This window comes from Strix aluco, chromosome 6 (assembly GCF_031877795.1).
Source record: "Strix aluco isolate bStrAlu1 chromosome 6, bStrAlu1.hap1, whole genome shotgun sequence".
Classification (NCBI taxonomy): Eukaryota; Metazoa; Chordata; class Aves; order Strigiformes; family Strigidae; genus Strix; species Strix aluco.
Genome location: NC_133936.1, coordinates 26,674,709 through 26,702,500, shown reverse-complemented (window position 1 = coordinate 26,702,500; position 27,792 = coordinate 26,674,709). Strand labels below are relative to the sequence as shown.

General features: G+C 38.5%; 1 protein-coding gene across 1 annotated transcript in view; it reads left to right on the top strand.

Annotated features, from left to right (window-relative positions):
• Positions 1–27,792, top strand: part of TTN (titin) — a 242,809-nt gene that overhangs the window by 69,053 nt on the left and 145,964 nt on the right. Inside the window, exons 73-118 of the mRNA XM_074829250.1 lie at positions 97–375; positions 478–765; positions 898–1,185; positions 2,033–2,314; positions 3,075–3,353; positions 3,472–3,753; positions 3,899–4,177; positions 4,302–4,589; positions 4,805–5,083; positions 5,188–5,466; positions 5,545–5,823; positions 5,969–6,256; positions 6,430–6,717; positions 9,438–9,719; positions 9,985–10,263; positions 10,374–10,655; positions 10,778–11,056; positions 11,516–11,803; positions 11,954–12,232; positions 12,327–12,605; positions 12,704–12,982; positions 13,512–13,799; positions 13,954–14,241; positions 14,763–15,053; positions 15,791–16,078; positions 17,064–17,156; positions 17,273–17,558; positions 17,812–17,992; positions 18,348–18,437; positions 18,520–18,787; positions 18,885–19,145; positions 19,733–19,942; positions 20,051–20,128; positions 20,243–20,269; positions 20,963–21,010; positions 21,936–21,992; positions 22,092–22,169; positions 22,449–22,703; positions 23,350–23,442; positions 23,988–24,065; positions 24,763–24,831; positions 25,444–25,527; positions 25,774–25,836; positions 26,094–26,171; positions 26,536–26,616; positions 27,164–27,241. Of these exons, the coding sequence (XP_074685351.1) occupies positions 97–375; positions 478–765; positions 898–1,185; positions 2,033–2,314; positions 3,075–3,353; positions 3,472–3,753; positions 3,899–4,177; positions 4,302–4,589; positions 4,805–5,083; positions 5,188–5,466; positions 5,545–5,823; positions 5,969–6,256; positions 6,430–6,717; positions 9,438–9,719; positions 9,985–10,263; positions 10,374–10,655; positions 10,778–11,056; positions 11,516–11,803; positions 11,954–12,232; positions 12,327–12,605; positions 12,704–12,982; positions 13,512–13,799; positions 13,954–14,241; positions 14,763–15,053; positions 15,791–16,078; positions 17,064–17,156; positions 17,273–17,558; positions 17,812–17,992; positions 18,348–18,437; positions 18,520–18,787; positions 18,885–19,145; positions 19,733–19,942; positions 20,051–20,128; positions 20,243–20,269; positions 20,963–21,010; positions 21,936–21,992; positions 22,092–22,169; positions 22,449–22,703; positions 23,350–23,442; positions 23,988–24,065; positions 24,763–24,831; positions 25,444–25,527; positions 25,774–25,836; positions 26,094–26,171; positions 26,536–26,616; positions 27,164–27,241 (9,636 nt within the window). The remainder of the gene's footprint in view (positions 1–96; positions 376–477; positions 766–897; positions 1,186–2,032; positions 2,315–3,074; positions 3,354–3,471; positions 3,754–3,898; positions 4,178–4,301; positions 4,590–4,804; positions 5,084–5,187; positions 5,467–5,544; positions 5,824–5,968; positions 6,257–6,429; positions 6,718–9,437; positions 9,720–9,984; positions 10,264–10,373; positions 10,656–10,777; positions 11,057–11,515; positions 11,804–11,953; positions 12,233–12,326; positions 12,606–12,703; positions 12,983–13,511; positions 13,800–13,953; positions 14,242–14,762; positions 15,054–15,790; positions 16,079–17,063; positions 17,157–17,272; positions 17,559–17,811; positions 17,993–18,347; positions 18,438–18,519; positions 18,788–18,884; positions 19,146–19,732; positions 19,943–20,050; positions 20,129–20,242; positions 20,270–20,962; positions 21,011–21,935; positions 21,993–22,091; positions 22,170–22,448; positions 22,704–23,349; positions 23,443–23,987; positions 24,066–24,762; positions 24,832–25,443; positions 25,528–25,773; positions 25,837–26,093; positions 26,172–26,535; positions 26,617–27,163; positions 27,242–27,792) is intronic.

Below are 27,792 nucleotides of genomic sequence, written 5' to 3'. Positions count from 1 at the left end.
GCTCCCTTTGCTTTTTTTTCTTGCCTGTTCTTTCAAATGTATGCATTACAAAGTCTGGCACTATAATGAGCCTATCTAATTGCTTCTCTCTTTTAGAACCTCCCTATTTTGTTACACACTTGGAGCCTCTTGAGGTGTCAGTTGGGGATTATACAACATTGCAATGCCGCATTGCTGGAACACCAGAAATCACTGTGTCTTGGTACAAAGGTGATACAAAACTCAGGTCTACTCCTGAGTACAAAGTGTTCTTTAAAGACAACGTTGCTACGCTTATTTTCAACAAAGTGGTTATCAATGACAGTGGTGAATATATCTGCAAGGCAGAAAACAGTGTAGGAACAGCATCTACAAAGGCTCTCTTAAAAGTTCAAGGTGACGATTTTATATTAGCTCACTACAAATTCTTTTCCTCTTGCAAAACTATAAAAATATTGCTTCCTGGGGAATATTTATCCTTTACTTGCTTTCTTCTAGAGCGCAAACGACCACCTTCCTTTGCAAGAAAATTAAAGGACATCGAGCACCCTCTTGGTTTACCCCTTAAATTTATGTGTCGGCTCAATGGCTCAGAACCCATTACTGTGACTTGGCATAAAGATGGTGTACTGCTAAGCGATGACCACAATGTGCACACATCCTTTGTAGACAATGTTGCAGTGCTGCAGCTGGGGCGAACTGAGATGAATCATACTGGGCAGTACTCCTGCACAGCCACCAATGCTGTAGGCACTGCCACCTCAAGCGCTAGGCTCACAGTGGCAGGTGTGTTGGCTTACAAAACTTTTACGTGGATCACAGGTTCCCTCTTCCCATTTCATGCATGTGATGGTATCTGTGTGTTGGATTAGTTTTTTCATGAGGTATGAATATTACATGGTTTTCTTGTGTTTCTAGAACCCAAGCAAGCACCTGTCTTTGACATCAAACCGGAATCTATTGATGTGCCTTTTGGAGAAAGTGCTGACTTTGAATGCCATGTTACTGGAGCCCAGCCAATACACATCACCTGGTCCAAGGATGGTCGGGAGATCCGAACTGGAGGAAACTTCAATATTACATTTGTAGCCAACACAGTTCACCTTCGAGTGCTCAGAGTGGGTAAAGGAGACTCTGGCCAATATACTTGCCAAGCTAGTAATGAAGCTGGGAAAGACTTTTGCTCAGCCCAACTCAGTGTCAAAGGTATTAAGATAAAGTCACCTTCGTTTGTGTGTTTTCTTTTTCTTGAGTAAAGAGACCTCTTTGTTACTGAGTCTCATTTTCCACCCTTTCCAGAAAGCAGACATATACCATATGGTGACCTTCTCCTATCATACTGAATGACAGTAAAAGCCTTGTGTGCCTGCAAAATCTGCAAGGGGAAAGGTCCCCTTGTGAAGCTGTTTGTATAGAGGGTTGCAGTCACCCCGCTTTTTACTTTGTCGTTAGTGTTTAAACTACAGTCACAGTGTACTATATGGATAACAGTGATACGGTAAATACAACTACCTTGCATTTGTAAGGCAGCATTAGTGACTCTTTCAAATTCACTAAAGTTCTCAACTGGAGTTCTGAATTGCTGATTTAACCTAGACGATGAATCACTTAAGGTCTTCATGCAGGAATATGTTTTAAAGATGTATAAGCAAGTGAAACTATCCCTACCGTGTTTCTGCTGCTCCTGGGGGTGAAAGGCTTGTCAAATCTTTCATGCTGGCCTGGGGATATTTTCGCTCCTCAAAGGTAACAGCAAAATTTCCCTTGGGTGGGACAATCATCCTTCATCTTGTTTTTACAGCTCCAGCTGTCTGACGGGGTAGGCTCCAGAGTTGGCAGAATATAGTTTTAGTTGTTGTCTTTGCCTTCTCTTCTCCATCTTGTGTTTTTCCTTGGGAGGAAACTCTGGTTGGGGATACAGCCAGTTGCTGTAGCAATCTTAATTTGTTGTGCCCCTAAACTCTTGTGCTCCCCGTAACTCTTCTCAGCCTTGTAGATTTCACATGGCAAACAAGTATACTGTCACTCTCTACATACTTACTCTGTTCTGCAGAACCTCCCAAGTTCGTCAAGAAGCCTGAAGCTTTGCGGTTCGTGAAGCAGGGGGACACAGTTCAACTTGAATGTAAAATCAGTGGGACACCAGAGATCAGAACTGTGTGGTACAAAAATGATCAGGCACTCCAGGCGAGCAACAGGCTCCACATGTCCTTTGTAGACTCCGTGGCAATGCTAACCATCTTGGGTTCAACCACTGAAGATGCCGGCGATTACATATGTGAAGCCCATAACTCTGCCGGCACAGCCAGCTGCAGCACTTCAGTCGCAGTGAAAGGTTAGCAGCATGGCTCCACAAACCACCAGAATCCTTGGCTTCTGGGCCCGCTCCCCAGCTGCCCATCCTCCTGAACAGGGAGCTGCTGCTATGGCAGTTGGTCGTTGCTGGGCCAGTGTCTCTCCAGCTGCTCTCACATTCAAATGCTGCTGTGTTTAAGCAGTGGAGACCAGGCAGGGAATAGTGGTGGGTGTTCAGCACTGTGCAGCCATTCCTTTGTGTTCCTATTTAAGTTAATTGCAAGCTGAATAAGGCAAGCTGGTCAGATCACAAGGGAAGCACGGAATAGGTGGAACACCAGCCATGGTGAAGGAGCTGGTCATACTTTGCAACCATCCGTCTGCCTCCTCTTTATACACAGTGATCCTGACAGGAATGAAATTTAAGACGGAAGAGGAGGCTGTGTTGCTGAGTCTCACTGATGGTAGCTTTCATGACTGGAAAGAGGCGGGGAAAGCTGGAATGTGGTCCTGGGGAGAGGGAAGAGTGGCTTTTGGGGAGGGGCACTGAGCATTGACCCCAAACATGTGCAGAAGTGTCACATTTTCTGCCCTTGGGACTCTTGAGTGCTGGGATGGCTTGATGGGAGATGCCAGGGGCTCAGCATTTTTTAGAGGTGAGGCCACATATTTGGAAGCTAAATATGGGTTTACAAGAATAAGTGTACGCCCCCTTCCTGAATATGTTACCTCCTGCTACTATCCAGAAACCCATCCAGGGAAGCAGGCTTACACATTATGATGTGATTCTTTTTTTATAGAACCACCTGTTTTTAGCAAGGTGCCAAGCCCTGTGGACACACTTAAAGGCTCAGATGTTATCCTGCAGTGTGAGATAGCAGGGACTCCACCCTTTGAGGTGGCTTGGTTCAAGGACCGGAGGCAGGTCAGGAGCAGCAAGAAGTTCAAGGTAACAGCAAAGCACTCCATTGCCAGTCTTCATATTCTCAATCTGGAATCTCAAGATACTGGAGAATATCAGTGCAAAGCTATGAACGAGGTGGGAAGCGACACTTGCACCTGCCCGGTGAAATTCAAAGGTTTGTATGCTACAGGACCAATATAATCACCACCCTCTTTTCTTGATCTGCTGGCTGTCCCTCTTCCAAGCAGAGATGCATGATTAACCCTCCTGTGCCTCCTTGTTTTTGCTATCAGAACCCCCACGCTTTGCCAAGAAGCTGAGTGACACTGCAATCTTCGTCGGGGAGCCAACAGCCCTGCAGGCAGTGGTGGAAGGATCCCCACCAATTTCTGTTGTCTGGCTCAAGGACAAGGGTGAAGTTATTAGGGAGAGTGAAAATGTCCAAATGTGGTTTATGGACAACATTGCAACTCTTGAGATTGCCAGTGCAGAGGGAGCTGATGTTGGGAAGTACATCTGCCAGATCAAAAACGATGCTGGCATGCGGGAGTGCTCTGCCTTTTTACAAGTCCTCGGTGGGTATAACCTGCTTCACAGGTACTATCTCTTACAGCTTGCACAATTGCCTCTACCAGCCTTTGTTTTCTGCTTATATCCTGTGCTCACTGCTTTGTGGGTAGATTTCCTGGTGACACACTGACCCCTCCCTTCCTATTTCAGAACCGGCAGTCATCTTAGAGAAGACCGAGCCAATCACAGTAATGGCTGGCAATCCTTTTACCTTGGAGTGCAAAGTAGGAGGAACACCTGAACTTGTTGCCAAATGGTACAAAGACGGCAGAGAACTAAGGAGCGATCGCAAATACCAAATTACCTTTTTCAATAATATATCCACTTTGAAAGTCTTTTCTGCAGACAGGGGAGACAGGGGCTTGTATACTTTTGAGGTGCACAATGAGGTGGGGGACAGTAGCTGCACTTCCTCAGTTGATGTTTCAGGTCAGCTCTATGTCTTTGTTGTTCACACTTGTCTTTAAAGGAAGCTTTTTTTCTTTTCCACTTCCCTTTCCCCTGAAAGAAACCCAACACTTTTCTTCTTATTCTTCTGCCCTGTCATACTCAGATCGTCTTGTTCCTCCTTCATTCTCAAGAAAACTAAAGGAAACAAATGGGGTGCTGGGATCTTCAGTGCTTCTGGAGTGCAAAGTGTCTGGCACATCCCCCATATCTGTGGCCTGGTTTCAGGATGGGAATGAGATTGTTAGTGGAGAAAAATATGAAATCTCATTCTTGGATAACGTTTGTGCTTTGAAGCTGAATGCCCTGGATGTCACAGATACAGGGCCATATACCTGTGTGGCAGCCAATGTGGCTGGATCTGATGAATGCAGTGCCTTCTTGACTGTACAAGGTCAGTGGAAGGATACTACAGCCCCTTCAATTAAATTGTTCCTCCCTCTTCTCTTCCTTCCCTCTGGTTTCCCATGGTTTCTTTTTCATGTTTTTTTCTGTTTTCTCCCCCTTTCTCTCTCTTTTTTTGACTCAAACATGCTCCAGTTTTCCTCCCCCACAGACACTCGCCTATTAACGTCTTTCTTCCTCTTCACTTCTTTGTATGATCCTTAGAACCACCTTCTTTTGTGAAGACACCTGATCCCCAGGAAGTTTTGCCCAGATCAAGTGTGACATTCACCAGCTACATCAAGGGCAGTACTCCTTTCAAAGTGACCTGGTTTCGAGGCATCAGGGAGTTGGTGCCGGACAGCAACTGCTCCATCTCTCTGGATGAGTCTGTGGCACAGCTGCAGCTATACAACGTGGAGCCAGGCCACAGCGGGGACTATGCTTGCGTAGTCACAAATGATGCTGGCAGTGCCTCATGCACAACCCAACTCTTTGTGAAAGGTGTGTTTGTGTGTGTGCGTGAATGCACAGGTATCTCCCTTCATGCTCTGCCTGCAGCCCTGCCACATCTGTCCCTCTCACTATTGATCTGTGCCTCTCCACAGAGCCTGCAATCTTTGTGAAGAAATTAAGTGATTTCAGTGTGGAGCAGGGGAAGTCTGTTGTGTTGGAAAGCAGCTACACAGGCACGCCTCCCATCTCTGTCACTTGGAAAAGAAATGGCATGCCCATTGCTCAGTCGCCACGCTGCAGTATTACAACTACTGACAAATCTGGCATTCTTGAAATCTTCAACAGCACCAAGAGCGATGAAGGCGAATACACCTGTGAGGTGGCAAATGAGGCGGGTGGGGATGTTTGCCACAGCCTTGTATCCATCTTAGGTATGCATCACCCCTGACCCCCCCTAAGGGACCCCACTGATGCTCTGCCTCTGCTCACCATGCTCTCTCCTTCCCTAGAACCACCCTATTTTGTCACGCACCTGGACCGTGTAGAGGTGAAAGTTGGGGAGCCCTTGGTCTTAAAATGCCAGATTGGTGGTACGCCAGAAATCAAGGTGTCCTGGTACAAAGATGACACCAAGCTCAGATCAACACAGGCTTATAAAATGCACTTGAAGAACAATGTGGCAACGCTGGCATTCTCCACCGTGGAGGATAGTGACATTGGAGAATATATCTGCAAAGCAGAAAATAGCGTTGGCTTCGCCACTTCCACAGCTTTGCTTGTTGTTAAAGGTGATGTGCCAAAGGCCACTCTTTTCTGGGGTAGTTTTTAGGAACTCTTTGTTGTCTACAGAAAGGGGTACTTCTAATTTCAGAGTTAATTCTAGATTAACGGGGTCGCTTCCTACTTATAGTAGTGATTATTATTGTTTTGCAGAACGTCAACTTCCTCCTACATTCGCCAGAAAACTGAAAGATATTCAGGAGGCAGTTGGTGCCCCAGTGACATTTGATTGCCGCATAAATGGCTCAGAGCCTATCCAGGTGTCTTGGTACAAGGATGGGGTTCTCTTAAGCGACAGTGATAACATGCAATCAGCCTTCTTAAATAATATTGCGACTCTCCAGATCTTGCAAACTAGTATGGCTTACTGTGGTCAATATACTTGCTCAGCCCAAAACGCTCTGGGGACTGCATCTTCCAGCGCCAAACTTGTCCTCACAGGTTTGTAGCTCACACTTAAACAAAGATCTTTTCTATGTCTTTGCTCTTTTATTTCTTCACCCTTTTTCCCTCTTTGCCCGTAGTATGGTGGTCAGGGAGCATGGGCATGACATGGTGAGGTGTGTGGTGAGGAGGGCTTGGTGGTGAGCTCTGTCATGCTTTACTCTTTGCAGAACATCTACAACCTCCCTTCTTTGACATCAAGCCAGTATCTATCGATGTGGCACGAGGGGAAAGTGCAACCTTTAAGTGCCACATGACTGGCTCTGCTCCCATAAGGATTACTTGGACCAGAGACAACAGAGAGATCCGCCCAGGTGGCAACTACAAGATGACGCTGGTGGAAAACACGGCCAGCTTGACAGTCCTAAAAGTCGGTAAAGGGGATGCTGGACTTTACACATGTACTGCGAGCAACAGTGTTGGAAAGGACGCATGCGCAGCTCAGCTGGCTGTACAAGGTATTGCTGTGACCTTTAGTGTTCACGAGGCTTTTCTTTGCAAGGCAGACACCTGGAAAACAAAGCCCTAAATGCAGATGTGTGAGACTAACAACCTTTACAAGACGCTACACAGATGTCTTATTTCATTTAAATATTATTGTAATATTTAAATACTTACTCATCTTTCTTCTGTTGTGGTATGGCGCATGATTTGTCTTATCAAAGGGATTCTTCCATTAAAATGTTAGCTCTTAGTGCCCTGTTGCGTCTTTATGAATGGCCCCTTTGGCCAGCAAAGTATGTCTTCCTAAGGTCTTTCTCCAGCAGTGACATTCTTTAAGTTGTCCAGGGGAGGGAAAGGTAACTGAGAGAAACTCAGTTCACTTACGAGACTTAAATGTATTTTTACAGGGTGTGCAGCTCCTGCAAATAGTTTTACTCTTTCATAGACTGAAAACATTGAAAATTGCTGTTCTAGACAGCAAAATTGGAGGATCTGAGGGCAGACTTGGTGACAGATATCCATTCCACCAACACTTTGCTTCTCCACATAGTGTGTGGATCTTATACACTCCAATGATCTAAATTTATGACTGGATCAAACTGTCTTGGTACAAGTGACACTTGTATATTCATGTAATTTCCTTAGTGTAGGTGGGAACACTGGATTTATTTATAGCTGTTCCGGATATCTTATTCTTACTGATTTTATAAAAGAATGAATGTAAAATACGTGACTTAAATTATGCATGAGTCCAAATATCCCTGTTGGTTTAGTGCTTTCTCTTTTTTCCCCTCTGTATAAATTTATGGGGAAAAGAACAAAAACATTTCAAGAGTAAATATTATGAATTTTACTCTCTAAGAAAAATAACATAAGAGGCTGAACTACCACTAGCAAGATTTTGTAATAATTGCTTGTCAATTGTATTATATATATCTAGACTATATTCTATCCATAGGGATTTTTCTTCGTGGGGGTGGGAAGAATATGGCAGACTGAATTACCTGTGGTTTCAGTGGCAAGTAGGGGTGCTGTTATTATATAGCTTGACTTACAAAGAGCACTGAAAAATTGTAGCAAGCAATATAACCTCTTTAAAAGATTTAAAGCTTGTTTCCACCAAAATCACAATTCTGTTTATTATCAATGATAACATTGCTAATACGTTTATTTGACCGGAGTTACCATTCATAAAACCATCCCTACTGACCTTATTTATTTTCTTACTCTTCAACTATTTATTCATAAAATCCTGATTTTCTTTTTTTCCCAGGATTATTATTTTCTTTTTTGATCCTGAATTTATACTGGCACTAATTTCCATCCTTTAGAATTTGTACAGTTTCCCCAGGGCTGTAAAATTAATGATGTTCATTGTCAGCCAGTTTTCATAGAACTTGGAAGGGCAAGCTCTTTGTGTGCATTGATTTGCATGTGTTTAATTTGAACAGATGCTGTCTCATTTCTATGATACACAGCATTTTGTTTGCAGAATTAAGATATTTTGTTCAATTGACCTTGAAAATCTCCCAGTTTTTTATTAACTTTCCCATCTAATGTTCCCAATCTGTGGTTTTAACAATTGCTTTAGGTTCTAGAAACTGCTTTACATCTAAGTATATACCTTACTAACCTGTATATCCTCATTTTTGGAAAGGAGTAGTATTAGTGTGGCTACTCAGCAAATGTTAGCATGCAGATAGATAATCAACTCTTTGTCAAAGTGAAATCTGATAGTAAATTGCTAAGGTTCCAAGAGTCCGTGTGTTAACAAGCCATCATTTCTATTTTTAAAACTCTAAGGAAGTTTTGTTACTAACAACATAGGATGTTCAGCAAATGTCCCACAGGTTGAAGTAACCCACAATAAAATAGTTATTCTTCCTACACTTTACAGACAGATGCACAAAGAAGGACTTCATCCTGTTTTGCAGAGATTTGTTTGTTGTGCCCGCATTATCACTTCTTGGTTTTACTTAGTTATATCTTTGATCTATGAACATTCAGTCTTGTGATTCTGAATCATCCATATGGTGCTTTTGATGAAAAGTGTCAAACCTCCCCTCCTTTCTCTCCTTACAGAACAAAATGTAACCATCCGGTTTTCTTTTTAGTCACAGGACCTTTAACACCAATTTCTGTAATACCAGCTATGTTATGATTCTTCCCAGCATGATTATTTTGAACCTCTTTTGTTTGCTACCTAAGCTCCTTGACTCTTATTACTTACATGCACCTTTATGTTTGTCTTTGCAATAAATATGTGAAGGGTTATAGTGCAGGCACATTTATTGACTATATCAATTGTTAATGACATATTAGGGTATGAAGCAGTTGCTATAATGCTCATCATAAATGACATTAATAATATTTCTTGGCTGAACAGTTTGGATTCTTGCATTTTCATCAGGCATTTTGATTATTCATGTATTGCAAGAGGATATTACTTAAAGAAAACCACACATGTCAGCGGATCTGTACTGAATACATAGAAGGACAAGTAGAGTGGAACAGTAAAGGATGGAGAATCTAACTGAAATGCAGATAGAGAACTTGTTTGCTTCGTAATCTAGATTTTGGACCAACTTGAAATAATCTAAAATAAGTTTCATAGCAATTGCGAAATTAGAATGTTTGCATAAGTTCCCAAAGTTTACATTTTCTGTTACATATGTCCCTGCTTATTCAGAGTCAGTGCAGTTTAAAGCATCATCTCCCCTTTTTGGCTTTCCAGAACCACCAAGGTTTATTAAGAAACTAGACTCCTCAAGACTTGTGAAACAGCATGATTCCACTAAGTATGAATGCAAAATAGGTGGGTCTCCAGAAATCAAAGTCACCTGGTATAAAGGTGAAACCAAGATCCATCCCAGTGAAAAGTACAGGATGTCCTTTGTGGATTCAGTGGCAGTCATTGAAATGCACAACCTCAGCGTTGAAGACAGTGGTGACTACACTTGTGAAGCTCAGAATCAAGCGGGTAGTGCAAGCACCAGTACTTCACTGAAAGTAAAAGGTCAGAATCCCAGCTCTTTCCTTACTTTTTTATCTATATGAGTCCTCCCTTGTGGAGAAGCTGTTAAATCCCACTTTCTTTAGTCAGAGGCCAAAACCTGTCTGAATAGAAGGCAAATCTCTTCTTGGTTTGTTATGCTGTGGGAGATCTTTCTTATTTATGGTTTGTCTTTGCTGTTCAGTGTCAGAACAGCTACTTGAATAGTCTGTCCTCTTCAGTCTCCTTTGCTCAATTAACACAAACTTTAACCTCTTTTTTTTTTCAGCACCCCCTATTTTTACCAAGAAGCCCCATCCAGTCCAGACCTTGAAAGGGTCTGATATTCACCTGGAATGTGAGCTTCAGGGCACTCCTCCATTCCAGATTTCATGGTATAAAGACAAACGAGAAATTCGGAGCAGCAAGAAGTATAAGGTCATGTCCGAGAACTACCTAGCTAGTATTCACATTCTCAGTGTGGATGCTGGAGATGTTGGTGAATATCACTGTAAAGCTGTAAATGATGTGGGAAGTGACTCCTGTACTGGCTCTGTAACTCTAAGAGGTTTGTATAAACATTGGCACCTTTTTGGCATTTCATTGTTCCTGCCATTCTCCTCCTACTTTCCCATTCCTGGCGTGGTTTTTTACTGTTAAATATCTTCTCTTAAATAGCACCACCGACCTTTGTGAAGAAGCTGAGTGATCTCACTGTCGTAGTTGGGGAGTCGATTGAACTGCAGGCTGCAGTAGAAGGATCACAGCCCATTTCTGTTCTGTGGTTAAAAGACAAAGGGGAAATCATTAGAGAAAGTGATAATCTTTGGATCTCCTATTCAGAAAACATTGCAACTATGCGGATTGGAAATGCAGAACCAGCCAATGCTGGGAAATACGTTTGTCAGATAAAAAATGATGCTGGAGTTAAGGAATGCTTTGCCACGCTGACAGTCCTAGGTTGGTAGCATGGGATAAAAACCACAGTGTGTTTTAAGATGCTTTAAAATTTCAATTTTTATCATACTAATAACTACTACATTGTTGTTTTTAAAAATTTTGTGACTTGCATGTTATTGCAGAACCTGCAGTCATTGTAGAGAAGCCAGGCCCAGTCAAAGTTACAGCTGGAGACTCTTGTACTCTGGAATGCACAGTAGACGGCACACCAGAGCTTACTGCTAGGTGGTTTAAGGATGGAAATGAATTGTCCACTGACCATAAATATAAAATCAGTTTCTTCAACAAAGTATCTGGACTTAAGATCCTCAATGCAAGACTAGAAGACAGTGGAGAATATACTTTTGAGGTGAAAAACAGTGTTGGTAAAAGCAGCTGCACAGCTTCAGTGCATGTTTCAGGTTAGTTGACTACTCTTTTTGAGTCTGATCCTATAGTTCCTTTACAAAGCCTTCAGACAGCAAACTGTTTCTCATGACTGAGACTAGTCATGAGAGACTCATTGCTTGTATAATCTTAGGACTACTTGGCATACCACTTTGACAGGCATCAAGACTAGATGCCTGCCTAATCTCTGAGGGGCAGGAGTTGTTGCAAGGGTTTGCTTTCTTCAGCCTTAAACTACATGTCTTCTTGGACAGCTGGAACAATATTGTTTCTTATGAAAAAGGACCGCAAAAATAAAAGGTGTCCCTCAAAATGTGTGAATGAAAGCTCCAGCATATCCTTAACCATCATCCAGCTATTTTTCAATGACCTAAGTGTGTAGGAACAGACTGATTTTATTATGCATGGGGAACTTTCTTCATTTTAAGCTCATGTATGGTAATTTTTATTTTTTATTTTTTTAACAAATACAGATCGTATTATACCTCCTTCTTTCACAAGAAAACTGAAAGAAACGTACGGTCAGCTGGGTTCTTCTGCTGTACTGGAGTGCAAAGTTTATGGGTCACCACCTATTCTGGTTTCCTGGTTTCATGATGGACAGGAGATTACCAGTGGAGACAAGTATCAGGCTACCCTTACAGACAATACCTGTTCTCTGAAAGTGAATAGACTTCAGGAATCTGATATGGGAACTTATTTGTGCACAGCTAGTAACGTAGCTGGGTCTGATGAATGCAGCGCATTTTTGAGTGTTAGAGGTCAGTATCAAAAAGAAGCCAGAGTCAGAGGGCACAAATTTATTTTCAAAAAACCTTCATTCTTTCCTTTGCTGCATATTTCTGATTACTATGCTCTTCATGAGAAGTTCAAATGTACTTCTTCTCTGTCTGTTTTATTTGCATGCTTAGAACCACCATCTTTTGTGAAGAAACCTGAACCACTGAATGTTTTATCTGGGGCAAATGTAACCTTTACCAGTATCGTAAAAGGCTCCTCTCCATTGGAAGTTAAATGGTTTAGAGGTAGTGTTGAACTAGTACCAGGAGAAAGATGCAACATCACCTTGCAAGATTCAATTGCAGAACTGGAGCTGTTTGATGTACATCCACTTCAGAGTGGAGACTACACCTGCCAAGTCTCTAATGAGGCAGGGAAGATTTCTTGCACAGCACATCTTTTTGTCAAAGGTTTGTCCAGACTACTGTTTCTTATGCTTATTATGCTTCTAAAAACAATCTCTTGGCTTTGTTTAATTTGTTTTCTTCCCATTGTTCGTTATAGAACCAGCCAAATTTGTGAAGAAGGTGAATGATTTAAATGTAGAAAAAGGGAAAAATTTAATCTTGGAATGCACATATACGGGTACTCCACCAATTTCAGTGACATGGAAGAAAAATGGAGTAAAAATAATGCACTCTGAGAAGTGTAGCATCACCACTACAGAAACATCTGCCATACTGGAAATCTCTAGTAGCAAACTAGAAGATCAGGGGCAATATTCATGTCATATTGAAAATGATTCTGGCCAAGACAATTGTCACGGTGCAATCACAATACTAGGTGCGTCAAGCCACCATTACTTCATCAAGTGTTATTTGATCTACTAATGGTCATTGTGCAAGACCTTTTTATGCTAATGGTGTGTGTTTGTTCTTCAGAACCACCTTACTTCATTACACCCTTGGAGCCAGTGCAGGTGACTGTTGGGGATTCTGCATCCTTACAGTGCCAGGTTGCTGGAACACCAGAAATGATTGTATCATGGTACAAAGGCGATACAAAGCTGAGAGGAACTGCTACTGTGAAAATGCATTATAAGAACCAAGTTGCCACTCTGGTTTTCAGCCAGGTAGACAGTAGTGACAGTGGGGAGTACATCTGCAAAGTAGAAAACGCTGTTGGGGAGGCTGCTTCATCATCTTTGCTGACAGTTCAAGGTGAATATTTCATTTTAAAAAATAGGAAAATGGCCTATTTTTCTTAAGTATGCTTTTCTATTTTGCAAAACAAGGATTACCTTTTCCTTGTTAAATACTTTACTGTTTCTTGACGTGTAAGATAGCCTGTAGAATTGTCGTCTATTAACAAAGGCCTACCAGTAAAGCTAATCGAAATATGTCTCTTACTGATCACAGCTCTTCTGTAGGGATGCAAGCTTCTGCATCTTCCTTCCCCATTGAGGATATTACTTTGATTGTTTCCACCATTAGCAGTCCTGAGGGTTAAATAGGCTCTCTGGGTGTAACTAAGGGCAGAGTGGTTATGTATTTTCCTGCAACTATATGCACAGTGCTCTTTTCACATCAGGTTCCAAATAAATGATAAGCTGAATAACATTTTTATTTGGAGGCTATGAGCAAAAATCCATCATACTCTACAGTATATTAGGCAGTGATTACTGCTGAGTACAGCAATAGGTACATATCTTCTGAAAACCCTCACTGTACAATACCTGCTTTCTTACAGAGCGTAAACTTCCTCCTACTTTTACACGAAAATTAAGAGATGTTCATGAAACTGTTGGCTTACCAGTTACATTTGATTGCGGCATTGCTGGTTCAGAACCTATTGAAGTAACTTGGTTTAAAGACGGTGTACGTGTAAAAGAGGACTACAATATTCACACATCCTTTGTGGATAATGTAGCAACTCTCCGGATTTTGAAGACAGATAGGAGCCTTATTGGGCAATATACCTGCACAGCTACCAATGCGATTGGGACTGCTTCTTCTAGTGGCAGGCTTGTCCTTACAGGTCAGTGGGCTGTGAAATATTTAATGGAAATATCTTGAAACTCACTTTTGTTCTACATATGGGTTTAATATTGTACAAATAATATTCATTTCACAGAGGTTTAAAGCAAATCAAGATTTTGAAATGATGCTTTTTTATTTCTTTCACTCTTCAGAAGGGAAGACTCCTCCATTCTTTGACATCCCAATTACACCTGTGGATGGTATTATTGGAGAAAGTGCTGACTTTGAGTGTCACATTTCTGGAACACAGCCTATTAGAGTCACTTGGGCAAAAGATAACCAAGAGATTAGAACAGGAAGAAACTACCAGATCAGTTATGTAGACAACACAGCCCACTTGACCATCTTGAGTGTTGACAGGGGAGACTCTGGAAAGTATACATGCTATGCTAGCAACGAAGTTGGAAAGGAGTCTTGCACAGCTCAACTGACTGTTAAAGGTACTGAATAAATAATACTTTGTGTGTACATTCTTCTTCCTTTAATTATATAGGAAGTTAACCTTATTGCTACAAAATGAGTTTGAGAAAAACATTTGAGATATAGCTTGAAAGTTCCTATCTGGAGATACCCATGGGTCTTTTAAGGGAATTAGAAAGAGTCATTAACAGTGGGAGGAGAAATGAAAGAATATTTTCTTTGGTCTAGTTTATTTATAGGCTTTGGCCTATTTCTTTCTTGAGAACTCAACAAAAATCTTGGGGTTTTTTTAAATGGCATTTGACTTAAATCAGTGTAAGAGGATTTTTTTTCAAATAGAAAAATCAGCTATTACAGTGACTCTAAGAGCAGGACACCTGCTGTTTATCTTGGCAAACTTTCACTTTAAAAAAACTCCTATTTGAATGAGAACAAATCTCAGTTTCCCAATGTTCAGATTTTTCTTGAAGCATTTTCTTTAGAATTTTTCATTTCAGATTTGATTTATAGAATTTGAATAATATGTTCTTTTTTTTTACAGAACGAAAAACTCCACCTACTTTTACTAAGAAACTGTCTGAAGCAGTAGAAGAAACAGAAGGGAATGAACTTAAACTTGAGGGCCGTATTTCTGGCTCTCAGCCTTTGACTGTTGCTTGGTATAAAAACAATCAGGAAGTTCATTCAAGCCCTCATTGTGAAATATCTTTCAAAAACAATACCTTACTTTTGCATATAAAGAGTGTAGAGCAATCAGATGCTGGTTTATATACCTGTAAAGTGTCCAATGAAGCAGGAAGCGTGTTGTGTACATCTTCTGTTGTTATCAGAGGTTAGTTGAAGTCTTGTTTTCCTTTGGTTATTTCTTTTCTCTGTTGTATTTGGGCTGCAATTATACAGCTTCTGTCTTATGAGCTGGTTTTACTCACCTAACAGCAGTAATTTGTCCTGAGATGAACACTGAGTTAAACCACAAAATCAAGGAATTCTTTCAATTTTGTGATAAAAATTAAACATTTTTGAGGCAGATGCTTCTTTACTTTTTCAGTATTTGCTATGACTGATCTAAAGTGAAGATTGAAATATTTGTGTGATATTTCTGTTGAATTTTTAATCATTCTTTTTTCATGGAATAACAGTTTTTCTGTGCAATTACAGCTAAGCTTGGGCAGCCTTGGCAGTGTGTTGTGGCAGCATGGCACTTCATCGTAATACTCTTGCAGGAGATTGCATATTTTTTTCTATAGAAGTGCTTATATAGTTTTGCAGCCTAATAGCAGTGCTTTAGTTCTTATATTATTTTTCACACGTGAAATGTCCTTGCTGCATGGAGAAAAGATATTTCTTGCATGTTGGCATAGAAAACATACTCTTTTGATATTAATTCCATTTTAATATGACTGAAATTCTCAGACTTGTTTATCTGTGAGAGACAAGTCGTGAGGTGACATTATCTTCCTTCATTTTTTGCCACTGTCTTCTTAAGAATCACATGTATCTCTTTTTCTCTTACGTTCTTAATCATACTTCCCTTCCTTGAGTATTCACTCAAGCATTTTCATATTCCAGAACCTAAAAAGCCTCCAGTTTTTGATCAGCCTCTTCAGCCAGCAGCAGCAGAGGAAGGTGATACCCTACATCTCAGCTGCCACGTCCAAGGATCGCAACCAATCCGGATTCAGTGGCTGAAGGCAGGGAGAGAAATAAGAGCTTCAGACAGATGCAACTTCAGCTTTGCTAATGGAGTAGCTCTTCTGGAACTTGCTGCTGTTATCAAATCTGATTCAGGAGAATATGTATGCAAAGCTTCAAATGCAGCTGGCACTGATACTTGCAAATCTAAAGTGACGGTTAAAGGTACAGTAACATGGAGAAAAACAGGGTATATGATGGAAATTTAAAGCAAGATTCCATCCTCCTTTTAATAATCTAATAGCAAACAATCAGTATCTTTTAGTTCTTTGCAAAACTGTACAATCTGGGAAGACAGTATATTTAACAATAATTTATATATAAATAGCGACATAAACAGTGGGAGATCAGTGTCAAATCCATAGTATATTCTTACCAAAAAGATTAAGAATTTAGTTTCTAAATCTAAACACCAAATTTAAGAAAAATCCAAACTAAATGAGTGAAATTACTTGGACATACATATTTTATGGAAAGGATGAGAACAGTGGTGTTTATTAAAGGAAAATACAAAAGGAATTTGATTGAGCATGTGGTCTTAGAGGCTAATTGCTTCAGTACTGTTACAACTCTAAGACATTTTGACCTTTTAGCTGGAAGTAAGTATGTCTAAGCATGAGTTCTTTCATGTAGGTCTTGCCTTACCATTGCGTAAAATAAATAAGAGTTCAGTAATATGTAAAAATAGTATCTTTTTCACCACATGGGTAACTGCAAGGCCAAGAACTACGCAAAAGAAAAAAAAATAGTTTAGTAGATCACTGATAAAAAGTATTTTGCAAGTAACTCTGAGAGTGAAATTTCCAGAAATAGAAAAAAGAATACCTCTCTAAAAACTTATCCATTTTAGAAAATGAGGATTCTTATTTGCATATCCATCTATGAATTTGCATCCATGCAGAATATAAATGACCTGACTGAAGTTAATGAACAGCACAATACGGCCCACAGTGTTCACTTTCATCTGGAAAGTAAAATACAAATTAATTAAAATAACATGAAAGTATTTTGTATTTTTATCTCTTGCATAATATTTTGTTCCATCTCTGTAATTAATTCCTTTTTTACAATTCCTTTGAAAGCATCATCACACATGAACATAAACTATTACATGAAACAATCTTTTTAACTGTTTGACTCTGTTTTTTAGAAAAACCAGCAGCTGCACCAGCAGCTAAGAAAGCAGAAGTGGAAGGAAAACTTTATTTTGTGTCAGAGCCTCAGAATATCAAAGTCATGGAAAGTAAGAACTCTTTTCAAAGAAGTACATTATCTTCTATTTGCCTATACCTTTTGTTTATGTCCTGCTGTCACAGACAGCTGGAAAGACTTATCTTCCTCATTTGCATCTTTCTGCAGAGACTGTTGCAAAATTTATTGCAAAAGTTGGAGGAGACCCAATTCCAAATGTTAAATGGATGAAGGGAAAGTGGAGGCAACTCAACCAGGGAGGTCGCATTATAATCCAGCAGAGAGGAGATGAAGCCAAACTAGAAATAAAGGATGCAATAAAAACTGATTCTGGCATGTATAAATGCGTAGCTTTTAACCAACATGGTGAAATTGAGAGGAGTGTAAACCTACAAGTTGAAGAAAGAAAGAAAGAAGAAGTTGTTGAAGGGGATCTCAGGGCAAAACTAAAAAGGTATATAGAAAGTTTTTATAGATTAATTTACCATCAACACAGAAGAAACATTTTTATTATATATCTCAGATCAAGATATAATTTTTAATAGTGGTTAAATATGAATAACTGTACTAAAAATAGAAGCACCTGACTAGACTGAACTAAAGGATTCCACTGCACAAAGCAGCTCTAAGCTGATTCATTTTTTCAGTGAACAACTTTCTAGGAATGAAGCGTTGTATATTTTAACTTATGTCATTGATTTGAATAGCACTCCAACAAAAAGGAAGGAAGAAGAGGAACAAACTATTGATATCTTGGAACTTCTCAAAAATGTAGATCCCAAAGAATATGAGAAATATGCTCGCATGTATGGAATTACAGATTTCCGTGGCCTCCTGCAAGCGTTTGAGTTACTAAAGCAAACCCAAGCAGAAGAAAGTCATAGATTGGTAAGACACAGCATGACTGCAGCATTGGCTTTGTTAGGAGTAGTACAGTTCCTTTGAACAGACTTGGTGTCCGCGCACTGATGCTACAGTGTGGGTAGGAATTTCTGGTTCCTCTTTAGATCTTTTACTGACAGTTCTCAATTTCTTTTATGCTTAAACCCAAGAAGAAGGAATGGACCTTCTGGCCAAGGATGTTCTGTCTTCACAACTTAACTGCAGTTTTTAAGATGGAAAGATAAGCTAGTTACAGCACAGTTACAGAAAATCTGATGTAGGAACTAATTTTATGTTGGATAAACATGACTGCTTGACATTAATATCCTCTAATCTTTGAGTATATTCCTCCTTTTCACAGGAAATTGAGCTGACAGAAAAAGCTCAAAGAGAAGATCAGGAATTTGATGAACTTGTAGCTTTTATTCAGCAACGACTCTCACAGACAGAGGTAACATATTTTTGGACTGATTTGTGAAATATTCAAACCCATAACAGGCAACTTGAAACTAATTTAAACTAATATTTTTCAGCCTATTACTCTGATCAGAGACATTGAAAATCAGACGGTTTTAACAGATGAGGATGCCATCTTTGAATGTGAGATTAAAATTAACTATCCAGAAATTAAACTTTCATGGTACAAGGGAACCCAGAAACTGGACTCCAATGACAAATATGAAATTAGAGTTGAAGGTGATCGCCACATACTGAGAATCAGGAACTGCCAACTTGAGGATCAGGGAAATTTCAGAATAGTGTGTGGACCACACATTGCCAGTGCCAGGCTAACTGTCATTGGTAAGTGTACTTTTGAAGTATGTATTTAAATTAATTTATGCTTTAATTATTCCACTGTCTGATGTCTGCTAAAATGTATGTTTTAACATGCTAATAGAACCTGCAGTTGAACGGCATCTTCATGACACTACTTTCAAGGAAGGAAACACATGCACGCTGTCTTGTCAGTTCTCTATCCCAAATGCCAAGTCTCAGTGGTATAGAAATGGGAGACCCATTAAGATAGGCGGGAGATATTCAACACAAGTCTCTGATAAAGTACACAAACTCATCATCAAGGATGTTAGAACAGAAGACCAGGGACAATATACCTGCAAGCTTGACAATCTAGAAACAACTGCAGATCTGGCCATTGAAGGTTTGTAAACAGATATAGAATCTCTTTATTATGGTAGTGATAAAGAGTTTCTGGATGTTCCACTAACAGAACAAATGAAAATAAAAGGAATTTCTTAAAGAGATATTCCCAAACTTGGAAATGGACTAAACATGGAATTTTGCTGTCCTTTCTCTTTGAACAATATGTGACATACTTGTATAAGTTAGTATTTTTGACTAAATCATCAATACTAATGTCCCCTGGCCCTCAAACAATCTGAGTCATACTTGCTTTTATTTTCTCTTTCTCTGATACTCTTATATTTTCCTTAGATTTCCTCTTTTTCTTAATTATTCTTTATCTTTGATTTCCTTAATGACTTCTCTTGCATAACTTATTTGCACGGCAATCTTGTACAGTTGTACTCTTATGTCTTCTAATCTTCATTCTTACATAGACAACTTCATAGAAGATGGAATCCCTTTTTCTTACTCTACTTTTTGAAGATCTATTGATATTAACTCTTATTATAATAATACAGCTGTGAAAACAATGAGAAGGAATTAAATAAGCTATATGGCCTGGTGGTGCATAACAATAGATATCTTTTTTGTTTTTAAAAACAGCGGAACCAATTCAGTTCACAAAGAGCATACAGAACATTGTAGTGAGTGAACACCAGTCTGCAACCTTTGAGTGCGAGGTGTCTTTTGATGATGCAGTTGTGACATGGTATAAAGGCCCCACCGAACTGAGAGAGAGTCCCAAGTACAGCTTCAGAAGTGAAGGTCGCTGTCACTATATGACTATTCACAATGTTACTGCAGAAGATGAAGGTAAAAATGCATGGAATATTTGTGCTGATGCTATTCTTTTATCTGATTTTGTTGTCTGTTTTTTCAATGATAAAGGCATATAAATATCAACATTCTTGGCTGTTGCAGGTGTGTATTCTGTAATTGCTCGTCTTGAACCAAGGGGAGAAGCAAGAAGCACTGCAGAGCTCTATCTGGTAACCAAAGGTTAGCAAATTTGCTAAACAAATTTGTGATCATGGCCATCTGCAAATTTGTGAGTTTGAGACGTGATTCTGGAAAGATAAATAGTCCTAAAGGAAATCTAATATTTTTTTGCAGAAATCAAACTGGAGTTGAAGCCACCAGGTAAAGACGGCAAGTCTGGCACAAGATCATGTCTATACTCTGTCATAGATTTATTGCATTGCTCTGCTTTATCTTCTATTTTCAAATCCTTTTTTCCTGGTTATAGTAAGTCAAACCTACACCCTGAAAAAATATTCCTTATCCATATATATGAGGAACTATTTATTCTCATAAATAATGGCAATGAATACTGTGGTAAATGGCAATGAATACTGTGGTAACTCCAAAATCAGTGATATTAATGTGTCTGAGGTCCTATTTTGTACAATACAGGAAGCCACATTCTCTAAAACACAGAGGTTTATTTTTGTTTGAGTGACTGAGGAATAGAACAATTAAGAGTTACCAATGAGTAGATTTGATGTCTTCTGCACAACTGAAAAAAAATAACCAAAGAGGCAAAATGGGTAGCAATCATCTCCTTATGATATATAATGGTCTTCTTTTCTGAATGTTCTTAAGAGCCTACTCCAAAATGATGCTAGAATTACTTAGAAATAAAATGAAACAGTGTAGAGTCTGGCCAGACAGAAAGATTAATGCAATTAGTTACCTATTAGTCAGCTAGCTTATTTTTGAGGAGCAAGCTGCAATCCTTGTATGGTAGAAAAGGAAAGATAAAAGCACCATTCTTGAAGACAGCATATTCAAATTTTTTTTTTATTAAGTCAATTAAACATTTTGTTTTTCTAGATGTTCCTGATGCCAAGGTCGCAGTTCCACCTCAAAAACCAGCTGAAGGTAGGGTAACATAGTGCTGTTTTATATCTGTACTGAAGCAGCAGGCCAGTGGGAACCTCAGAGAAAAATCTTAGACAGCTCAGTGATAAGATCTAGTTACTTATGTCTCTATAAATATAATATGTCTCTATAAATATAATATGAGCAAGGCTTGACTTAAACAGGCTTGTTTTGCTGTGTGGAAGTTGAAAGCTATACACAGGTAGTGGTAGGAATGAAGCCTTTTCTCTTGAAAAGAGTTTGTCCTTTCCATCTTGTTTTCCTATCAGTCTCTTGTTCGCTTGATATTCCTTTTATTTCAGTTTTCCTCTTCTGATCATTCTTTATTTACACCTTTTCTTTTTTTGTCACAGAAATATCTTTGAAACAAGCTGCCTAAATTACTACCCTTTGGGGAAAAAAAAAAAAAAAAAGAAAAGGAAAATAAAATACAAATATTCTTTTAAAGCCGTACAATGAATTGCATGTTTATGGCACATGGTGTCTTCCCAGGTTCTGGTATTGGACTACAGACTACAAACATTACATATATTTCTGTTACATTCAATAGTTTACTATGGACCTTAAAAGTTCAATCTTCTTGGTTTCATTTCCAGGATAATTTGGTAAATGTTTGCAGTGGCAGCAGGAAGGGAAAGATTTGATATTTAGGTGAATTACTATCAGCAAAGATAGGAGAGTGATGACAATAAAGAAAAAAAAGCTGAGAAGGGCAAGGGTTCAAATAAAGATAGACTGGGGATCCGCATTCATAATATATTCTTCCAGCTACAGTAAACTGTCAGAATGAGCACCATGTTTGCTTTTATTCTGCAGCTGCAATAAAATCATGTCATATATTTTCCAAATGCACTAGGATTCTTCTTCATTTACAAGAAAACATCATAATCACATTTTATTCTAAATATTTCATTTTTCCTACAAGCTGCTCCTATTCCTATTCTTCTACCTCTTGTTCCACCACCAGTGGAGAAGAAGCCAGGTAAGAATATTTAAAGTCTTTGGACAGTGTGCACATGTTTCATTATGACTGTTGGTTGGATTTCTTTAAATTTAAATTTTAAAATTTATTGGTTTTAAGCAGAAAAAAAGGTTCCAGTAAAGAAAGTCTCCAAAAAGGTGGTTAAAAAAGGTCCTGAAGAAGTCCCACCACCTAAAGGTAACTTTTATACTTTTTTAAAAAATCTTTTTAAAAAATAGTAAAATTACCTTGTAGAAACAAGGCAATTTGTTTCTAATTCCCTTGAATTAGTCAAATTTGTTTCACTTTTGTCTTTTTGTTAAAAACATATACATTTAAAATCCAAGGTGATTAGGACTGCATAAGAAATTCTTTAAACCATCTGTGAGGATGAAATAACTTCATTAACTGCCATCATCCAATATGCCTTGCAAATTCCAGACTATGATATAAATAATCTTTTTTTTTTTTTTTAAGTTCCTGAGGTGCTGCCAGAGAAGCCCAAAGAGATCAAAATAACATCCATGGCAAGGAGAGAAGAGATTTATGAAGAAAAGAAGGAAATATATGAAAAGCCCAAAGAAACTTATGAAGAATGGGAAGAAGATTATGGCGAAGATCATGAATATTATGTCAAGGAAGAAGGCTATGATGAAGGGGAAGAGGAATGGGAAGAAGCTTATGAGAAAAGAGAAGTGAGCTATGAAGAAAAACGAGTCATTCATGAAGAAGGTATTTTAATTATCATGCCATTTTATTGCTTCTCTTTTCTCATATTTAAGGCCCAAAAATTTTAAGCCAGGCAGCATTTTTGGGATTTATTTTTTGTTACAATAACTTAAACCATAATATGCTGCCAAGTTTTAATTGGCACTTGATGATAAGACAAAGACTCTAGTATGGTGAGGTATAGGTGCAGATAGAAACTGATACACTATAATTTGGTTGCCAATGGGCTTTGCAGATTGGCACATCTTTAAAGCCTAATGTGAGTTCATAGTTTGTAAGGATATGTGTCATTTTTAGCTGTTTTGAATATTTTTCTATCTTTTTTATGTATTCTAGATAAACTTGATTTAGGTTACATGTTTCACACATTAATTGCTTGATGTTAATAGCTGTATTTTGCAATTCCTTGCATGCTTTAACTGTCTGGGGTAGCAGTGACATATATGCCTCTAGGAACAGAATTTGGCTCTGACAAGAAACCATCAAACTTGGAAATAAACAGAAAATTTTACTGCAACAATTGGACCTCCAAAACTGTGTGTGTTTTTCAACTTCATAAATTTATAATGGCATAACTAGTACCTTTTGTGTGTATCAAGCATTTAGACAATGCATTTTTCATCATTAAGTGATGTTATTATTTTTAAAGTGGTTGAAGTTCCTAAGAAGCCTGTGCCTGAGCGAAAACCACCAGCAATTACAGCTGAAAAGAAGGAAAAGAAAGAAGTAACAGTTCGTAAAGGTATGACTTTCCTGCAAAGCAGAAACATGCAGATTAAGATCTGTCATGCATCTTCTTCAAGGTGAAGGTGGTTATTCACACTTCACTGAAAAGGAGAGAATTCTCTTTATATTGGACAGTGACGTGAGCGTGACTTGTGGCAACCCTTCCTCTTCTCCCACATCATATTTCGAGTAGAGAGATAATAGTGGCAATGGTGGTTGAAGCAACCAAGAATTGCTGGCAAAATCAAACTGAGCTTCAGTTATCTTTGTTTCTCACTGTATATTAGCCTTGGGTATGGGTGGTGCTTTTGAGCCAGTAAATGCTGCACTTCTGAGAAGTGTCCTCTATTTAGATCACTGCATATCTCTCAGGGGAGGGTGGGCCTCATCACCTGTTTCACAAGTGCCTTTACCACCACCATTCACCACCACTGAACAACGCACAAGATGTGCAAAGGTTATAACATCCTAAACAAGAAAATAGCCAGTTCTTCTTGGTTTGTGTACAGAAAATAATTTGCAAGATTATTTAAACAATAAACATATCTGAATTGCTTACAGTTGTCAAGAAACCTGTTGATGAAAAAGTGGAGATAACCACTCAGAGGGTTGGAGAAGAAAAAGTCAAACGGGCTGAGGGTAACTACTGCTTAATTGCCTTAATGTCATCTTTACATTAAAGTAGTGGCTATTGTTACTTAGCTGATCTGCATATGCTTTGTCTTCATGTAACTTGGGTCTGATCAATTTTTCAGTCTTTGAAACATCTAATAAAAGTTTCTGATGAATTCTATAAAGGAAGATGAAAAGCTTTTTAGGGGAAAATACTAAATGCAGCTGCTAAGTACCAATGCTTTAAGAAAGGAAGTGGGTGTAAAATTGTACTGGGTGAAACGGTTTGTTTCACTGTAAGCTGAAGATGTGAAATCCCCACTTTCCTCAGATTTCCATATTGACCTGTCTACCAGGATGTCTTGGTTAATTGTTTGGTTATGAAATAAAGATGAATCCTTATTCTCTTAGTAGCCACCACCTTTTGTATAGCATTTCCCATTCTGCAGCAGGAGTTTGTTGGCTGCAATTCAATATATGTCAGGATATGACCTGTGTACTAAACACCTTGAGTTACCCAGCCCCTTTAGGAGGTAGCAAAAAAAAGAAGCAGACACATTCCTTCTGTTGCTTTGCGTGGTTCCAAGCAGCCTGACTTAGCTACCGAGTTAGATTATGTTTGTCTTGTTTGTTGTATTTTCAACATCATTGTTAGATAACTGTAAACTTATTTTGATCTCTTTGCTAAATATATGACTGAATAACAAATTTTTAATGCCAACAGTTACCAAGAAAGTTCTACCACCAAAACCTACACCAATGATCGTTGAGGAAAAAGTTGTGAAAAAGGAAGGTACAGATCAGCATCTTTCAATTGCAGTTTATAATTTTTCCAGCACTCTATGTGTTCTTGTGCTTCTTGTGAATATGTGGGCCTGTGTGTATGTTCCTGAATCTATTGTACTGGTCATGCTGTGACTACTCTGGCATGTGTACCTTGCTTTTACCTTTCATAAAGTCTGTTTTTAACATGTTTGTGGCTAGCCTTTTGATTTTTGTTTAAAACAGCCTACAGGTTATTGAACTGTGATTTAGCTTTTTCTTCACCTGTTCTGCCTGCTGGCCTATGACTACATAATGAGCATAATTCTGGCCCAGTGCCACAAAATTGCTTTGAAGAACCACCTTCGGAATTCTTCTGATATACTATTTCCAAAAGCCTGCGCACGCATTTATTTTAAAATTTGGGTTAAAGGTGTCTGTGTCTTTAGTCTTTAACAGACACTAAATATTTTACTTGTATGCTTGGTTTGTGTTCAGTATTTTAGAATGAATACTGACTGTCTAAATATGTCTAAGACTGAAATGTGCAATACAGATACAGATTTGATAAAAACTCACATGCTGACTACCACTAATGTGGCTCTAGAATATAAAATACTAAAACAAAATCCTATTTTTAAAGTACCGACAGTAGAAACATGGACTGTTTCAGAAGAAAAGATGTCGGTTTCTGTCCACAGAGAAGAAGAGTATTCATATGTCACAGGTATGTACAAAACCAAAAATCTGTGCACCCAAATCAAAACAATCTTTCAATCATACTAGATTTTCTTTAATTGATTCTTATGTATGGAAAATTACATATTTAGACACATCGTATATTTGTCTTTCAATATGCATTGCTTCTTTTTGTTCATTGTGTTACGTAGCCAGCCTCAGTTTTCTTTAGATTAATAGATGCCAACATATCAACTATTTTATTTTAACATTTTTTAAATGCTTTCCTTTGAAGAGCCAACAGAGCATGAGAAAACAGTTGAAGAAAGATTCTTTGAAGCTGTTTACCCAATTGAAGGTAGATTGATTAAGAATGAGAGGCTAATCAGTATTTAAGTTTTTAAAACAATTTGAATCTTCAGTTAATTAAAACTCATTGTGGTTTGCACATGCTGTTGGTTTTCTGGATGAATTTTTTTTACATATTAGCATATGTGTTTCAGTGAGGTTTGTGTACTGGACACACATAATATCTTCTTAAAAGCTTTTCAGATTTACTACAGACATTGATATTTCCTATATCCAAATTTAATATCTTTAAAATTCCTATCGTAGCACATAAGGAAGTTGAAGAGGAAGAAGAAGAAGAAGAAGAAGTCATTTCTACAGAAGTGGAGATCCCTCACATTGAAGGTGAATAAAATCTTTCTATCACCATTCACTCATTTTTTCTGAACTTTCTGAACTTTCATGTTATCTGCCTGTACCACTCTTTACCAAAGGATAGGATATCAGAACTGAGATCTTTCCATCTTTCTATGGCTCTATTCTCACAAGTTCAAGCCCTACTGCATTTCTAAACCTAATTCTTCTTCATCACTGCTTTAAATAATTCTTTGAATAGCATTTTTTGAGATAAGCATATGGTATCTGTTTGATAAAACAGCGTATTTTTTGACATGTAGTGTTTGCTTATCCATCGTGTTGCAAATAACTTACTGTGATTTGCCAAATATTTTTACTGTCTGTTAAGTGTTCACCACATATCTCTTTAAAGTGCCTGAGATACCAAAGAGACATATTCCAGAAGAAAGAAAGCCTGTTCCTGTCCCTAAAAAAGAAGCTCCACCAGCTAAAGGTATTTCTACTGCCTTAGTAAAAAACAGAAAAAAAACCAAACCAAACAAGTTGTCTTTCATTATATTTTTTTCATATTTTCTTGAATATATTTATGAATTTACTCTCTACATGGCTTTGGTTTTGGATTATTTCCATATGCATTATTTGATTTTGCATTATCTCCATACTTCTACTTTTTCATTTGTGCTATAACTTAGCTTACAGCTTGCATTTGTCTCAGCTTTGACCCTTCTCTTTCCTAACAGTCTTGTGCTTGTTGTTTCTGTTTATGTTGTGTGTCTTTTGCAGAAAGTTAGGGTGTTTTTACTTCAAGAGAGAGCCATGAACGTGATAGTGCAGTAATGTTAACATTGGAATTTTATATTGTATTGTAGTGTCTTTCCCATGTAGTCCAGTGTATGTCCAAAAGGTTGTACATTGTATTGTGTTGCAGTGCTCAGCTCCTTGTCCAGATACTATGTTCTATAAAGTAATCTTGGATTACTGAAATCTGGGTAAGTGGTCAAAAAACTAAAGCTCTCTCACTTTGACAATGTTTTCCAAAGTGCCTGAAGTCCCTAAGAAACCTGTTCCAGAAAAGAAAGTTGCTGTTGCTAAAAAGGAGGTGGCTCCCCCAGCAAAAGGTACGCCATCTTTTGTATTGTAGAATCATACAATCATAGACAGAATCATAAAATGGTTTGGGTTGGGAGGGACCTTAAAGATCATCTCCTTGGCAGGGACACCTTCCACTAGATGTGGTTGCTCAAAGCCCCATCCAATCTGGCCTTGAACACTTCCAGGGAGGGGTCAGCCACAGCTTCTCTGGGCAACCAGTTTCAGTGCCTCACAACCCTCACAGTGAAGAATTTCTTCCCTGAATGTGGGCTTTAACCAGTCCTGTACTATTGTGTTGTTTTCCTAATAGGATTCTTAATATAAGCATATGATGATTACAGTCTTTGTGTGTTATACTGTATGTCTGTTCTCATCTAAGATGAACTCAGAAGTCTTAGAAAGATTACTTAAACAAATGTTAATACCTTTAAAGTTCCTGAAGTGCCTAAAAAACCTGTGCCTGAAGAAAAAGTACACGTTCCTGTTCCCAAAGAAGAACCTCCACATGCCAAAGGTATACTTAGTGATTGAGTGTACATGTACCTGTTGAATACCTTTTTAATTTTTTTTTGTTAGC